Source organism: Typopeltis vanoorti, chromosome 13 (genome assembly GCF_054136105.1).
Source record: "Typopeltis vanoorti isolate ZY-2024b chromosome 13, IOZ_Tvanoo_1.0, whole genome shotgun sequence".
NCBI classification, from domain to species: domain Eukaryota; kingdom Metazoa; phylum Arthropoda; class Arachnida; order Uropygi; family Thelyphonidae; genus Typopeltis; species Typopeltis vanoorti.
Window position 1 is genome coordinate 15608964 of NC_143561.1, and position 17179 is coordinate 15626142.

Here is a 17179-nt window from a genome sequence, read left to right on the forward strand (position 1 = left end):
GCTTGACCCACTAGCACCCCCTCTATTATGAATGATATGTGCTTGCTGAAATGTGTGAGGAGATGGGAGTACAGTTTATTAATGTGTGGAATGTGTTTGAGGAAAGAAGTGAGTTGTATGGGAGCTATGGACTGTATTTGATGTAGAAAAAGCCATTAAAAGCCTGAAATTTGGAAAGGCAGCTGAAATAGATGATATTTGATCAGAAATGCTCAAGTACGGAGGTATAAAAGTCTTGCAGTGGTTGCATTGCATAGTTCAGAAATGTTAGTCGCTTGGGGACACTGCAGCTGGAAGGTAGAGAAGTGAATAGAGAAAATGAATCAGATCGAGAAGGGAGTGATGTGGAAGACCAGGAGAGTAAGACAGGAGAGATTGAAGATGTAGATATGAATGGGGAAGTGAGTGGTATGAGTAAAGAAAATGAGAGAATTTGTGCAAGAGGAGCAGGGAAACAGGGAGGCTCAGGGTGGGCAGGGGTACACAGTGTGAGAAATGTGGATGCTATAAGAGGAGGTGAGAGCATGTTTGGCAGGAAAGGAATGGGATGACCAGGGATCAAGAGGAAACAGTCAGAATTGAAAAGGGTTCTAAAATGAAGAAGCAGAAAGGGGAATGGCCCCAGTGGAGCATGGAGAGATCACATCAAGTGAGTGTTATCAGTGAAACTAGCTGTAAATCCAGAAATGAGCTGTGTTTGTATATAAATGCTAGGAGTATAAGAAACAAGGCAGATGAAATGGTTGCACTAATTGCGTCTGTTCACCCAAAGATTGTCGGAATAAGTGAGACATGGTTGGAAGAGGATGACATCTTGACAGTAATAGAGATGGAAGGGTATGATGTGTTTCATGAGGATAGAAGGGGTAAAAAGGGAGAGGGAGTGCTATTGATGATAGAGAAACAGTTATGTCCATACAAAGTAGAGATGCAAGATGGAAATACTGCCAGTGGTTTTGAGGCAGTATGGTGTGAGATAGAAGTGAATGGAATCAAATACTTGGTGAGATGTTGTTATAGACCAGGTAATGTGGATGATGGTGATAGTGAAATGTATAATCAAATTAGACAAGCAAATAAGAAAAGGAATCATTATGGGAGATTTTAATTATGGCAATATAGAGTGGAATGATGAGATAGCAACTAGAAGTAAAGAAAATGAGTTTCTTGAGTTTTTGAGGGATAACTACCTCAGACAGAGGGCACACGTGGATTAAGGGTCTTGGATTTGGTCATCTCATCAGAGGATGTAATTATAAATGAGGTGTCAAATCATCCATCAATTGGTGAGAGAGACCATGAGGTGATTACCTGGGTGATTGCCAGCAGTGCGAGGACCCCTGTAACAAAAGGGTATATGTGAAACTAAAAGGGGGGGGGTTATTATGAAGAGCTCAGGAGACAGCTTGCGGTTGTAGCATGGAATGAGGAGTTAGCTGGAAAAAAAATGAATGCAGCTTGGGGGATTTTCAAAAACTATCTAGTAGATGCAATGCCTAAATGTATTCCAAGGGTGAGAAAGTTAAATACGGTAGGTGTGAGATGGATGAATAAAGAGACCAAGCATGGGATACAGAGAAAAAGGGCATTGTGGAGGTAGAATAAGAGAAGTAGAAATAACCAAATTCATGAGGTCTACAAAGATCAGGCAAGGAGGGTGACTTGGTTGGTGAGAGGAGCTAAAGAGAGGTATGAACAGCAGTAAGCTAATGAAGCCAAAAAGAATCCTAAGCAGTTTTTTTGATATGTAACCAGCAAAAGAAAGAATGATTGTGGAAGGATAACATTGATTGGAGAAAATGGTATAAACACAGCTGCTGGAGAACGTGTAGTGGTGATACTTTATGAGCAATTCACAAAGATCTTTCAATCTTGTGAATGTGACTTCATGGAGAGATTGACAGCAGTTGATGATGGGGAGGAGAGACTGACTGTGAGCAAGAGGTGTTTTGGGGAGGTGAGTAAACTAGATGTAAATAAGGTTGTGGGACTTGATAATATATCACTGCGTATTCTGAAGGAATGTGACAGGGAGTTGACACCTGCCTGGACATATTTTTTTTAATACGAGTCTTGCACTTGGTCAAGTTCCTAAAGAGTGGAAGGAGGGCAAGATTGTGCCACTTCATAAAGGAGGTGATCGAACTCAAGCATCAAACTATAGGTCTATCTGTGTGTCAGGTGTTGTGGTTAAGTTGTTGGAGAAGCTTGTGAGAACTAGGATCCAGAGTGGGTTGACAACAATGGTATTATCTTTGGTGGACAGCATGGATTTGCTAAAGGGAGGTCATGTTTTAGTAATCTACTTACTTATTACAATAAAGTGACTGCTTCCTTGGACAGAGGAGAAGGACACAAAGTAATATACTTGGATTTCGCAAAGGCTTTTGATAGAGTACCTCATGATAAGTTGACAGTCAAACTAGAGCAGATGGGGTTGGATATTACATTAGTGCATTGGATTGCAGACTGGCTATATGATAGGTATCAATACGTTGTGTATGGGGGTTCTTGTGTAGAGGCTTAAGTGCTGTGAGGACATTATGTTGGAGGTTTAATGGATTTTTTACAACACTCAAAAAGAATTAAAATAGAATTTAATACTTCCTATATTTCGTCCTAGTCACTAGGACATCTACGGGGATTACAAAAACAATTAATGTAACATACACACAAAAACTTACAATACTAAGCCCAACCACGTGGGTGACACTAAAGTCCTATCTAGGTGGAGCGCCCTCTAAGGGCGGTAGTAGTTGGCCTGGAATGTGAGGTGGGACCTCTGGTGATGAGTATTTTCCAAATCTTCGGAAGCTTAATGCAACCATATTTGTTAAGATTTGGTTGGTTTCTGAGAGCTGCTGCTGCTTCTAAGAAAAGTCTCTCTTTCTTGAATTTGCTGTGCTGGAGCATGGTGGTTTTCTTCCATGATACTCTGTGGGTGGTGTCCAAAACATGGTCAGCCAAGCCTGAATGGCCATAGTTGTGTTTAATGATGTAAGACTTGTGTTCCTCCAGGCGGATGGATGCTGATCTGCCTGTCTGTCCAAAGTACGCAAGCTTACAGGAACAGGGTACTTTGTAAACTCCAGGCAGAGAGAGAGGAGGGGGCTGATCTTTCGTAGAACGGATAAGGGTAGCAAGCTTGAGGTAGGGCTTATATGCTGTGTGTAGGTTATACTTTTTTAGTATCTTGGCTATTTTTTCCGAAGTGCCACGGATGTAGGGTATGGTGATGGCATTTTTAAAATCTTGTTGACGAGAGGGACGGGGAATGGGGGAGGAATTTATTATTTTTTTGATACTGTGTTCGCTGTAGCCATTGGAGAGGAAAGTTCTGTGTATGTGGTTAAGCTCAGTAGTGAGGGCGGTTCCACTGGAACAAAGATTGTGGGCTCTCTTGGTAAGGGTTTTAATGATGCCATATCGTTGTGAGGGGTGGTGGTGGGAGAGTTTGTGAATGTATTTGCCTGTGTGTGTGGGTTTTCTGTATACAGTGAAGGCAAGTGTATCATTAGGCATGCGCGTGACTAAGGTGTCTAGGAAGGGTAAACAATTGTTCTTTTCCTTTTCCATAGTAAACTGGATTCTTGGATGTAGGCTATTGAGATGACCGAGGAAGGAATCTAACGTGTCTGGGCCATGAGGCCAAATAGAGAACACATCATCTACATATCTTAGCCAGATAGAAGGTTTGAGTGTATGGCTCGTTTTTCGAAATCTTCCATATAGAAATTGGCAGGGGGGGGGGGGTGAGAGAGGGGAACCCATGGCGGTTCCCTCTATCTGCTTGTAGATTTTGTTATTCCAAGAGAAATACCCAGAGTTGATGGCAAAGGAAAAGAGATCTAAGATGTCAGAGGGAAAAACGTTTTCTAAGAGAGATAAAGTGTCAGTTAAAGGAATATTGGTAAACAATGAGGAGATATCAAAGCTTACTAATATGTCTGTATTATTCAAGGTTAAATTTTCTGTGAGGGCTTTAAAGTGGGTCGAGTTTTTTATATAGGAAGCTGAATTTCCGGTGAGGGGGGACAGAGAGTTGGCCAGCTGTTTAGACAATCTGTAACAAGGTGCATTGGTGGTATCTACTATAGACCTGAGTGGGGAATTGGGTTTGTGGATTTTTGGTAAACCGTATATTCGGGGGAGACGGGAGCGGAAAGGTTTAAGTTTTTTCGTGACGTCAGGGGGCCAGGAGGTTACTTTTTTAAGTGAGATTTTTAATTTCTTAACTTGTGTTTTTGTGGGGTCGTGTTCTAGCTACATTCCTAGAATGTAGAATTCCCAGTTCTAGCTACCTACATCCCGCTAGAACACGACCCCACAAAAACACAAGTTAAGAAATTAAAAATCTTACTTAAAAAAGTAACCTCCTGGTCCCCTGACGTCATGAAAAACTTAAACCTTTCCGCTCCCGTCCCCCCAAATATACGGTTTACCAAAAATCCACAAACCCAATTCCCCACTCAGGCCTATAGTAGATGCCACCAATGCACCTTGTTACAGATTGTCTAAACAGCTGGCCAACTCTCTGTCCCCCCTCACCGGAAATTCAGCTTCCTATATAAAAAACTCGACCCACTTTAAAGACCTCACAGAAAATTTAACCTTGAATAATACAGACATATTAGTAAGCTTTGATATCTCCTCATTGTTTACCAATATTCCCTTAACTGACACTTTATCTCTCTTAGAAAACGTTTTTCCCTCTGACATCTTAGATCTCTTTTCCTTTGCCATCATCTCTGGGTATTTCTCTTGGAATAACAAAATCTACAAGCAGATAGAGGGAACCGCCATGGGTTCCCCTCTCTAACCATGGGTTCCCCTCTCTTACAAGTGTTCTCTGCCTCATTCCACATTAACAGGTATATAGCAACACCCTATTAAACATTTCATCCTGTCCACCTCCATTTCACACCATACTGCTTCAAAACCACTGTCAGTATTTTCTCCTTACATTTCCACCCCAGATGGGCACAACTCCTCTGCCATCATCAATAACACTGCTCCTCCCTTTTTGCTTTGTCTGTCTTCATGAAAGACGACATATCCCTATATCTATATTCTTGTCAGAATGTCATTCTCTTTCAACCATGCCTTACTTATACCAACAATTTTTGGGAAAATGAACTCGAACAATGATACAATTTTGTTACCTTTGTTTTGAATACTTCTAGCACTTGTAAACATACACACCAGCTCATTTCTGTTTCTATAACAAATCCCACTAACCCCCACTTCTCAGACATGACTCTTCTACACTCTCCTCTGTCCATTCTTGTCTATCATCACTGATATTACACCCATCTCCAGACCAAAATGTCACCCTTACATCCTCGACTGTCTTAATTCTTTGTTGTGCACTTACACATCTACTCCTGAAACCATGATCTACACTTTTCATGCAGTGTCCTCCTGTTCACCATAACCTCCCCCATTTCTCCACTTTGTGATCCTTTTCTCTTATTCTCTTCATGCATAACACTCACTTTTGCATTCATAAACTTGCCTACCTTATTCTCCTGCTCCTCCACGCCTCTTGTTTCCTCAGGTCTTACATTCATTCACTTCAGTCATTCTTTCTTGCAGCAAGTTTCTCCCAGCTGACTCACACTAAATCCATTCAAATGTAGCCCATTTGTTTTATATATAGCTCTATTCATCCCTCAAACTCATCCTGCACATTCACAGAATGAATTCCTTTCTTCTCAAACAACTGCTAGTATACCATTCATAATTTTCACTTGCCTTCTCAACTCATCATTGAAACATGCTGACTACCTTACCTACCACACTGTTATCTTTCACTCTCCTTAACAGTCTCATGACATCTCTCCTGACGTTCTTCTTGTTACAAGTGAAATCATTTGTGTCAACTACCACTATCACTTCTTTTTCTCATGCGCTCCTCTTATCCAATGCTTCAACCACACTGCTCATTCTACCTCTTGGTGCACCTTTTCACTCACCACACATCTTATCATTGAATCTCTATACCCTGTCATTCTCAAATCATTCCATATTTCTTTCAAATCTTCTGTCCCATTCTTCCTCACATTCCCATGCAAATCGATAATTCTCCTCAGTTCATTCTCATATGTTTAATCTCTTGCCTCATCTTTACCAACTCCACTTTCATATTTTCAATTAGTTTTTCAGTGTCATTTACGCAAATTGCATTTTCACTACCTTGAATGTCCACTGTCTTACCGCTAACTCACTGACATATACGCGTGCTGTTTTAGTAATCAATATCACTAATTCATCGCCACTTTCACCAGCTGTCTTACCATTACTGCTCAAGCACTAAGCTGTTCTGTCAACTCTGCTTACTCATGTAGCTACATTCGCGATCTTTTACCAGCTACTGTTTGCATTCAATGATATCTCATAATTGAATGCTTCTTGTATTCAATGCTTCTAGCATTTCTAAACAAACATTTCTGTTTCTATAACAAGTCCCACTAACCCTGCTTCTCAAACATGACTCCTCTACACTTTCTCCTATCTATTCCTCTTAATCATCACTGATTTTACACTGATATTCTTTATTATTATTTTATTTCTTTTTTAAGTTAGGAAATTAATGACCAGTTTTTTGATATCTTACATTAGCTACTAAGTGAGTCTTTTTAGAATTGTCTGTTATTGTTTGATTGCTGTTCTATAATCCTGTGCTGAAGATGCCTATGACACTTAGGCAAAAATTTTACAATAAATAAATTTTAATGTTTATTTATTAATGTTTAATGTTTTTATAGTTATATTACTATGCAAACTCAGAGTATTCCAATATTGAAACAAACATTAAATACACAGTAGTGTCTCAAATTTTTATAAACACTATGTTATGATAAGATCTTACAATACTGGAGTCCTGGCACACAGCAGATTAATTGTGAAGAAAATTGTCAATAAGAAGTTAGTAATTATGGAAACTTTTCATCTGATACCATTCATAGTATCCTACTCATTCCTTGTGAGTACATACCAGGAATTTGATGGTGATGATAAAAGTCCAATAATAATAAAATGTCAAATTTAAGAAAGTAAATAAAAAAAACTCAAGTTTTTCATCAAACATACAGGTGAAACTGGCCAAAGAACACATGTAGATTACCAGACAGAAATACAATTAGCAGGCAAATAGGCAAAAATGATAGATTATGTGACATGTTGAAGTATGGAGTGTATTGGATTATGGATGTTGAACAATGTAGAGCACTCTCTCATGATGAGTCTCTGCAATCTTTGCAGGTGTTATATAAAATAATATTTGAATATAATATATTCAAATTGGCTTTAAATAAATAAATTCAAATATATATATATATATATATATATATATATTATAATAATAATAAATTATTAAATTATTAATGTGTGTGTGTGTGTATATATATATATACACACACACATATTTATTTATTTATTAATATTAATTAATGTTAATAATTTAGTTATTAATTTTACCCTAAATTAATAATATTATCAATAAATAAATTATATCTACATAAGGTAGACATGAAAAAGGAAAATAATGCAATGGTTTTGAGACAGTGTGGTGTAAGGTGGAGGTTGACAGGAAAACATATTTAATTGTCTATCATCACTGATATTACACTCTTGGTTAGTGAACAAGGAAAGAGCGATTATTATGGATCATTTTAATTATGATTGGAATGAAGAGTAGTATTTGGGATAAGGAAAATGAATTTCTAGACTTCTTGTGAGAAAACTATCTCAGGCAGAATAAGGAGAATACATGAGGATTGAGCGTTTTAGATCTGATCGTTTAATCAGAAGATGTGATTATGAGTGGGGTTTCGTACTTCCGTCCAGTTGGTGAGAGTGATCAAGAAGTGATCACAAGGGTTGTGGCTAGCCATACGAAAACTTCTGTGAGGAAAGGATATATATGGAAGTACAAAGCTGGTTATTACAACAAGCTTAGGTAACAGCTTAGAGCTATAGCAATGAATGAGGAGTTGAGAGGTAAGGAAATTAATGCTGCTTGGAAACTGGCAAAGAAATGCATAACAGCATCAATGTGTGAATGTATTCCAAAAGGTCAAAAGGCTGAATAACATAGGTGTAAAATGGCATTTTGAAGGCAGCACAAAATGAATAATGGTAATAATCAGTTGGATGAAGAGTATAAAGAGCAGGCCAGGAGAGTAACTCAGCTGGTAAGGACAAGAAAAATGGAGCAGAACTTAGCTAATTAGACAAAGAAAAAGCCTAATAAGTTTTTTTTTTTTGTAATGTGGCAAGTAGAAGGAAGAATGATTATCGTAAGATGCTGTTAATGGATGAGAGTGGGAGATTGGTGACTGCTGCAGAGGACATAGTCAAGGTGTTCAATGAGTAATTCATCAGGGTACTTCATCCTTAATGTGAAATCAGCTCAAGTGTAGAGAATGAAATGAGAGAAAACTTAATGGTGTGCGAGCAAGAGTTGTATGAGGAGTTAAGTAAGCTAGATGTCAATAAAGCTATGGGACTTGATGACATATCATCATATGTCTTAAGGGAATGTTCCTAGGAGTCTTTGCTATAGCAAAGCCTGAAAGGAATGGAAGGAAGATCAAATTGTTCTAGTTCATATGGCTAAGACAACAAATTATAGTCTGATCTGTATATCTGGAGATGTAGTTGAGGTATTGGAGAGATTGATAAGATATAAGATACAAAAATAGGTTGAAATATGTGATATTCTTTGTGCTTGTCAGCATGGGTTTGTTAAAGGTAGGGCCCACTTTACAAACTTGCTTATGTACTATAACAAGGTGACAAAGGTATTGGACAAGTGAGATGCACTCCCTTGATATACTTAGATTTTGAAAACGCTTTTCCTAGACTTCAATAAACTGAAGCAGATGGAATTGGATGATAGACTAACAAGTTGGATATGTTAATTGCTATCAGATAAGTTTCAGCGATTTGTGTATGGTCGGGCACTATCTCAAAAGAGGAAAGTCACTAGTGATATGCTGCAAGGTTCAGTTTTTGGGACCACTATTATTTCATTTGTATATTAATGATATTGGGACATTTGATATGAGGACAGATTGAGGGAATGCAGTTTGTAAAGCCTTGTGAATAGTAGGAAGAGAGGGGATATGATTGAGACATTTAAGTTGGTAAAGGATTGTTATCGGGTTAATGTGGAAGAAATCTTTTACAGAATGGCAGAAGGGGTGGAACAAGGGATATATCCAGAAACTGTATAAAGAGGGTGTGAGCAGGGCATAAGGAGTATGTTCTTTGCATGGAGAGAGAGAGTGGTTGGTCAGTGGAATGCTTTGCCTAACATTGTGGTGAATGCAGATACACTGAATGAGTTTAAAGCATGTGTTTGCCTCTCAAGATGAGTATTTTGACTCCAAGGAGGTCTGGTGTTAATAATATTAATAATAATAATAATATAAATAAAAACACAATAATCAACTTAAAATACATATACTACCTGAAATTTGTCTATTTTTTTGCCAGCACATGAAGTGAATGGAATCACAACTGCAACAACAACAGCTCCCATTAAGCAAGATGGTCCAAGGTACTGCCATAAAAGATATATTCCAATAATTATTCGTAATGGAATACCCCACAAATTGTGAAAAAAGAAAGTAACTTGGAGTATCTCCTCAGTATCTGTTGCCATCAGGTTGATAATTTCTCCACTTGTATGTTTTTTCCTAGTAGCACTACTGATTCTAAATATCTGTTTAAAGAAATATGAAAAGACATTTTTATTACCCATTTACTTTTTGTTCTTCCTAGTCTTCACATATATCATTAAAATAGTAAAGGCATTTAATTATAATCACTATGAAATATACACTGAGTGGCCACTTTATTAGAGACATCTCTCCATTTAGGAAAATAGACTATTCCTGAAGATGTTGAGTCACATGGCTGCAGTTGGCAATATAAAGTACACATATTGGCATCCAATGGTTGGTTCTGGGATTTTTTTCATGTTTGATGCATCACAATGAGTTAAAGGTGTGATTAACAACAGTGTTAGGGGGGGTTTACTAGGAGTGGTTTAATAACTAGACAACTTCAAGTGAACAGCAGTGCATCAATGACCTGTTCCTGTGCACAGGTTTCTTATTCACTTTAAATTGTCTAGTAATTGCACCACTCCTAGTACACCCAAACTGTTGTGTGAGAAAAGTCCAGAAGAGTTGACATTTGTGAGACACTGACACCAGCATGTCCTGCACCAACAATAATACCATGTTCAAAGTCACTCAAGTACATTTTATGTCCCTTCATGCCAGATGAACACTGTCTGAATACCACAGCTTATCTTGATAGTTTCACTGATCATATTCATCCATTCATGGCTTCAGTTTACCCACTATCAAATGGATAGACAACTTCAAGTGAACTCATACTCAGTCGATATAGTGGAGTTACTGAGCGAGCACTTTGCAAAAGTATATCATCCAGGTGGTGACATTGAAAAAATGAAGGAACCATTAGTTTATACGGGAATTGTGATGAATGAAGTGGAGGTGAATAGTCTATTACAGAACCTTAATGTGAATACATCTGTGGGATTGGATGGTATATCGGCACGGGTTGATTCTCAGTCGAGTCTGCATAAAGGAGAATCCAAGATTACGGTTGCAAATTACCGACCAATCAGCATATCAGGAGTCATTGTCAAGGTCTTGGAGAAAGTAGTCAAGGGAAAAATACAGGAATGGATTGATGAAAATGAGATACTGTTTGGGGGACAGCATGGCTTTGTGAAGGGTAGATCATGCCTCAGTAACTTGCTCAAGTTTTATAACAAGGTGACGGCTGAACTGGATAAGGGTAATGGGTTTACAGTGATACTGCTGGACCTGGCAAAGACGTTTGACAGGATACCACATGGAATTCTAATCCGAAAATTACAACATATGGGAATGGATATAGGGTTGGTGAGATAGATAGGTGGGTGGTTGATGGAGAGATATCAAAGAGTAGTTTATTCAGGAGTAGAGTCTAAAAGATAGCCTGTGACTAGTGGTGTGCCACAGGGTTCTGTTCTTGGACCACTGCTGTTTAATCTGTTCATTAACGATATAGGGAAGGATCTAAGAGAAACAGTTCATTTGTTCGCTGATGATGCAAAATTGGGTAGGGCGATAGTGAATGCAGAAGATGTCAAAATCTTGCAGGATGACTTGGATAGATTGGAGTTCTGGGGTAAGGAGAATGGATGTCAATTTAATGTGACAAAATGTAACGTTATTCATTTTGGGGTGAAAAGATTAGCAGCAGTATACCACATTGGTGGAACTGTACTCCAGGAGATTGATGAGGCCAGGAACTTGGGAGTGTTGCTGGATAGGGAGATGAAGTTTAGGGGGCACATTGCAAAAGTAGTTAAATCAGCTCATCAACTCATTTGGTTGTTGAAAAATACCTTGACGAGCAGAGACAAGCAAGTTATTGTACCTCTGTACCAAGCCTTGATAAGACCTCATCTTGATTACTGTGCCCAGATTTGGCCACCTTGGTTCCTTCTTGATGGGGAGGAGGTGGAGAGGATCCAGAGGCAAGTGACTAAGATGATAGCAGGTCTATGGAACGAACCATATGAGAACAGGTTGAAGATTTGTGGGTTGCAGAAATTAGTTGATAGGCAGAAAAGGGGAGATATGATTGAGTTCAAATTGCTAAAGGGTTTCTATAGGATTAATTTAGAGGATATTTTTGAGATCAGGACTGGTGGTGGGAGAACTAGGGGACACCTATGGAAGCTGGGTAAGAGTGTGGTTAGCGGGGGTGTTAGAGCTGGGTTCTTTATCTTTACAGTGGTAAATGAGTGGAATAAGCTGCCAGAGTCTGTTGTGGGTGCTATGAAGGTGAGTGAGCTCAAAGCAAGGTATGATAGATACTGTGAGAATGTCGTATAGTTGTGTGGACATGATGTTTAGAGTCTCCCTTGATGACTCTATGGACTCCCTGGAGTCGCCCGTAATAATAATAATAATAATAATAATAACAATAATCATACATCCCCTCTTCCTTCTGTCCACTAGACTCTGCAAAGTGCATCATCTAAACCTTTCTTCATATTCAACATTCCAGAGATCAGAAACTATTTTGGTCAATCGCCTCTGGACCCTCTCAAACATCTCTTCATATCTCATTTTGCATTCTACAAATTTATTTCAAGCCAGATACGAGGGTGATCTGAAAAGTTCTCAGCCTAACAATGAAAAAATAATTTATAATTTCAAAATTATTTTTATTTTTCAACATAATCTCCCTTAAGACTAATACATTTATTCGAGCAATGCTGCAGCGCCATTATCCCATCCTTGTAATGGTTGTCAGTAAGATATGCAAAATACCCCTGTACAGCTGCAATCACCTCTTGATTCGAAGAAAACACACTAACCAGCGAGGAAGAGTTTTGGTTTTGGGAAGAGATAGAAGTCAGAGGGAGCCAAATCTGAGGAATAGGGTGGATGTTCCAGCAATTCATAGTGCAGATCCCTTAATTTTCACATTGCCAAAACACCTTTGTAAGCAGGAGCATTTTCCTGATGATTATTATTATTATTATTATGGGCAACTCCAAGGAGTCAATAGACTCATCGAGGGAGCCTTAACATTATGTCAAGAACAACTATTCGACATTCACACAGTATCTATCATACCTCGCCTTAAACTCATTCACAGGCATGGCACCCACAGCAGACTCTGGCAGCTTATTCCACTCATTCACCATTCTCCAAGTAAAAAACCTAGCTCTAACACCCTTGCTAACCACACTCTTGTCCAGCTTCCATGTATGGCCCCTAGTCCTCCCACCACCAATCCTATTCTCAAAAATATCTTCTGAATTAATCTGATAGAAACCCTTCAGTAATTTGAATGTCTCAATCATATCACCCCTTTTCCACCTATCAACCAATTTCTGCAACCCACAAATCTTCAACCTGTTCTCATAAGGTTCATTCCATAGACCTGCTATCATCTTGGTCACTCGTCTCTGGATCCTCTCCACCTCCTCCCCATCAAGAAGAAACCCTGGCGCCCATATCTGGGCACAGTAGTCTAGATGGGGTCTTATCAAGGCTCGATACAGAGGAACAATAACTTGTTTGTCTCTGCCTGTTAAAGTATTTTTCAGCAACCAAGCGATTTGATGAGCTGATTTAGTCACTTTTGCGATGTGCCCCCTAAACTTCAACTCCCTATCCACCAGCACTCCCAAATCCCTGACCTCGTCAATCTCCTGGAGTATGGTTGCACCAATGTCATATACTACTGCTAATCTTTTCACCCCAAAATAAATAACCTTACACTATGCCACATTAAATTGACATCCATTTTCCTTAGCCCAGTCCTCCAAACTATCCAAATCATCTTGCAAAATTTTGACATCATGTGCGCTCACTATTGCTCTACCCAACTTTGCATCATCAGCAAACAAGTAAACACTTCCTCTCAGATCCTTTCCTATATCGTTAATGAACAAATTGAAAAGTAGTTGTCCAAGAACAGAACCCTGCGGCACACCATGATTAAAGATGATTTTTTTCTTCTGCAAACAGGGTGTTTTCTCACGAATTTTTTCATCTAGTCTGGTTAAAAGATTGGAATAATATTCCCCTGTTATTGTTTTCCGTTTTCAAGATAATTAATAAACAAAATGAATTTAGCATCCCAAAACACCGATGCCATGACCTTTCCTGCTGATGGAACTGATTTTGTCTTCTTTGGTGCTGAACAACCAGCTTCTGTCCACTGTTTTCACTGCTGTTACGATTCTGGTGTATAATGGTGAATCCAAGTCTCATCCATAGTAATAAATCAATGCACAAAATCAGTTTTATTCTCGTTAAAACATTCACCAAGCACTGTTCAGAGATTTTCATGCAAGTGCATTTTTTATCTGCTGTGAGCAAGCATGGCACCCATCTTGCACAAAGCTTTTTCATTTGCAATTCTTCATGCAATATATCCTACATGTTTTTTTTGAAATGGCTATGGTCTTCAAGTCTGGTATGGCCATGTTTAAACTCGGCAGCCCATTTCTTAATTGTCTAAAATGAAGGAGACACGTGCCCATAAACTTTTCTGAACTTCAAATGAATTTCTTATGGCGTTAAACCTTTAACAAAGAATTTTATAACCGCACGATACTCAATTTTATCCATTTCAAGAAATACAGACAACACTTTTGCTTCAGACAGCTGTATAAAACAAACTACTTGATAGAATAACTTGCAATTTCACATGGATGATTGTGACAGATGTACCAACTTAGAAAAAAAAATCTTGCCAATAGTGTTCCATCTATGGTTCAAGGCCGAGAACTTTTCAGACTCCCCTCGTAAATGAAAGTTTTTAGATAGCAAAACTTGAAGACATGTCTTAAAATAATCATCTCCGTACATCAAGATCTGCATTAATCAAAAGTGTGCAAAACAAAAACTGTGTGTGTGTGTGCAATCAAAAAGGTACTAAAAAATGGCTACATCTTTATATATATATATACAAAAATAAATATTTCATGTTCTTTCCATTTCTAAAAAAAAAATTCCCTTTCTAAAAAAAAAAAATAAAAAAGATACTTATATTTGATATACAAAGAAGGGTAGTTTTTCAAACTGTCAATCCTTAACAGCATATGGGATTGTCCTGTTAAATTGTGCAAATAACATAATGAAAATAGCAAATAGAGAGAAAATTATTCTAAAATTGGGCAATGCAGACTGTTCAGAACTAGTAATTCTTAAGTCTGCTATAAATGATCTGGCTACCAATCAGTAGTAATTCAGACTCATTTGGGAGTTGTTAAAACAAAAACTTCAGTGGCATGAAGCAAACATTTGTTCTAATTCAGGAATTAAGATGCAAGCACCAAATAACATTACTTCCTGTTGTGGCTGCATGGTCATTAGCATTCAATGTGCAAAATAATGAACACAAACTTCCATATCACAGTAATTATTATTTACTTAAAACTAAGATAAAATAACATTTTGGTCTTTATATCACAGTGATCAACACTAAAATATATCTACACACTGGAACATGCTAAAACATGATACACTTTAGCAAGTTACAGCATAACTGTTCAGATCAACCACTGACCTTATCCTGATCTCTGATAAGTAAAAGAAAAAAAAATCAGCTGATGCCTCTTATCCCCTTATGGGGAGTAGGCAAGGATGTTTTACCAATATGTAATTTTTGGAGACTGAGTGGGCAGTTCAATCTCCACTGGTAGCAAATCAAAAATAACTAGCCCAAGACTATCATTAATTATAAGCAGCAACTGATGATGCTATCTTGTAGCAGATTTGTTTTGTAGTCTCTTAATATTAATGGTTAATATTCAAAGTTAATATTACTTAAAAGCTTCCATGAATCTGAAGACTCATTGCAGGAGATTGAATGCTCACAAACTCTAGTGGGATATTATTATTATTATTATTATTATTATTAAACAAGACCTCATGGAGTCAAAGACTCATCTAGGAGGTCCTTTTATCTCACACACATCTCATCATACCGGGTCTTAAACACATTCAAACTCCTTGCAGACACCACACTCTCAGGCAAGGCATTCCAATCATTCACAACTCTGCACGAAAAAAACCTGCCTCTCACTCCCCTACTCACACCCTCTTTATACAGTTTCCAGGCATGACCTCTGGTTCTCCCCTGATCTCCCACTATTCTCTGTAGAACTTCTCCACCATTGATCCTATAACAACCCCTTACCAACTTGTAGGTCTCTATCATATCTCCCCTCTTCCTTCTCTCCACTAGACTCTGCAAATTACATCTTTTCAATCTTTCCTCATACTCGACATTCCAGAGGTCAGAAACTACCTTAGTCAGTCGCCTTTGGACCCTTTCCAACATCTCTTCATCCTTCTGAAAACCAGGTGACCAAATCTGGGCACAATAGTACATGTGTGGCCTAATCAAAGCCTTATACAATGGAACAAGAATCTCCCTACTTCTACACGTCAGTGTCCTCCTCATCATTCCCAGAAGTCTTTGTGTTGTCTTCACAATGTTGGCGATGTGTCCCCTAAATTTTAGATCCTTATCCACTATCACTCCCAGATCTCTTATTTCCTCTACTTCCAACAATATATTCTTACCAAGCATAAATTCTGCATCCCATCTTTGTTTTCCAAATTTTAAAACCTTACATTTTGCAACATTGAACTCACATCCCCATTTGCTTGCCCAATCACTCAATTTATTCAAGTCTTCTTGCAAGACCACAACATCTTCACTACTCTTTATGGTTCGTCCCAACTTTGCATCATCTGCAAACAACTGAATATCTCCATCCAAATCTTTGCCAATATCATTAATATACAAGTTAAATAGTAATGGCCCTAAAACAGATCCCTGAGGCACTCCATAGTGACTTTCCTTTTCCTGGATATTGCACCCCCATACACAACTTGTTGATACCTATCAGATAGCCAGTCTCCAATCCAATGCACTAATCTAATATCCAACCCCATCTGCTCTAGTTTGACTGTCAACTTATCATGAGGTACTCAATCAAAAGCTTTTGCAAAATCCAAATATATTACTGTGTATCCTTCTCCTCTGTCCAAGGAAGCAGTCACTTTATTGTAATAAGTAAGTAGATTACTAAAACATGCCCTCCCTTTAGCAAATCCATGCTGTCCATCAAAGATTATACCATTGTTGTCAACCCAACTCTGGATCCTAGTTCTCACAAGCTTCTCCAACAACTTAACCACAACACCTGACACACAGATAGGCCTATAGTTTGATGCTTGAGTTCGATCACCTCCTTTATGAAGTGGCACAATCTTGCCCTCCTTCCACTCTTTAGGGATTTGACCAAGTGCAAGACTCGTATTAAAAAAATATGTCAAGGCAGGTGTCAACTCTCTGGCACATTCCTTCAGAATACGCGGTGATATATTATCAAGTTCCACAGCCTTATTTACATCTAGTTTACTCAACTCCCCAAATACCTCTTCCTCACTTACAGTCAGTCTCTCCTCCCCATCATCAACTGCTCTTAATCTCTCCATGAAGTCACATTCACAAGATTGAAAGATCTTTATGAACTGTTCATTAAGTATCTCCACCACACATTCTGCAACAGCTGTCTTTATACCATTTCCTCCAATCAATGTCATCCTTC

General features: G+C 38.3%; 1 protein-coding gene across 4 annotated transcripts in view; it reads right to left on the reverse strand.

Annotated features, from left to right (window-relative positions):
- Nucleotides 1–17179, reverse strand: part of LOC150099946 (ATP-binding cassette sub-family C member 1-like) — a 684487-nt gene that overhangs the window by 455498 nt on the left and 211810 nt on the right. For all 4 annotated transcript variants that reach the window (XM_090403130.1, XM_090403131.1, XM_090403128.1 and 1 more), the window contains exon 10: nucleotides 9476–9730. In XM_090403130.1, the coding sequence (XP_090259256.1) occupies nucleotides 9476–9730 (255 nt within the window). The remainder of the gene's footprint in view (nucleotides 1–9475; nucleotides 9731–17179) is intronic.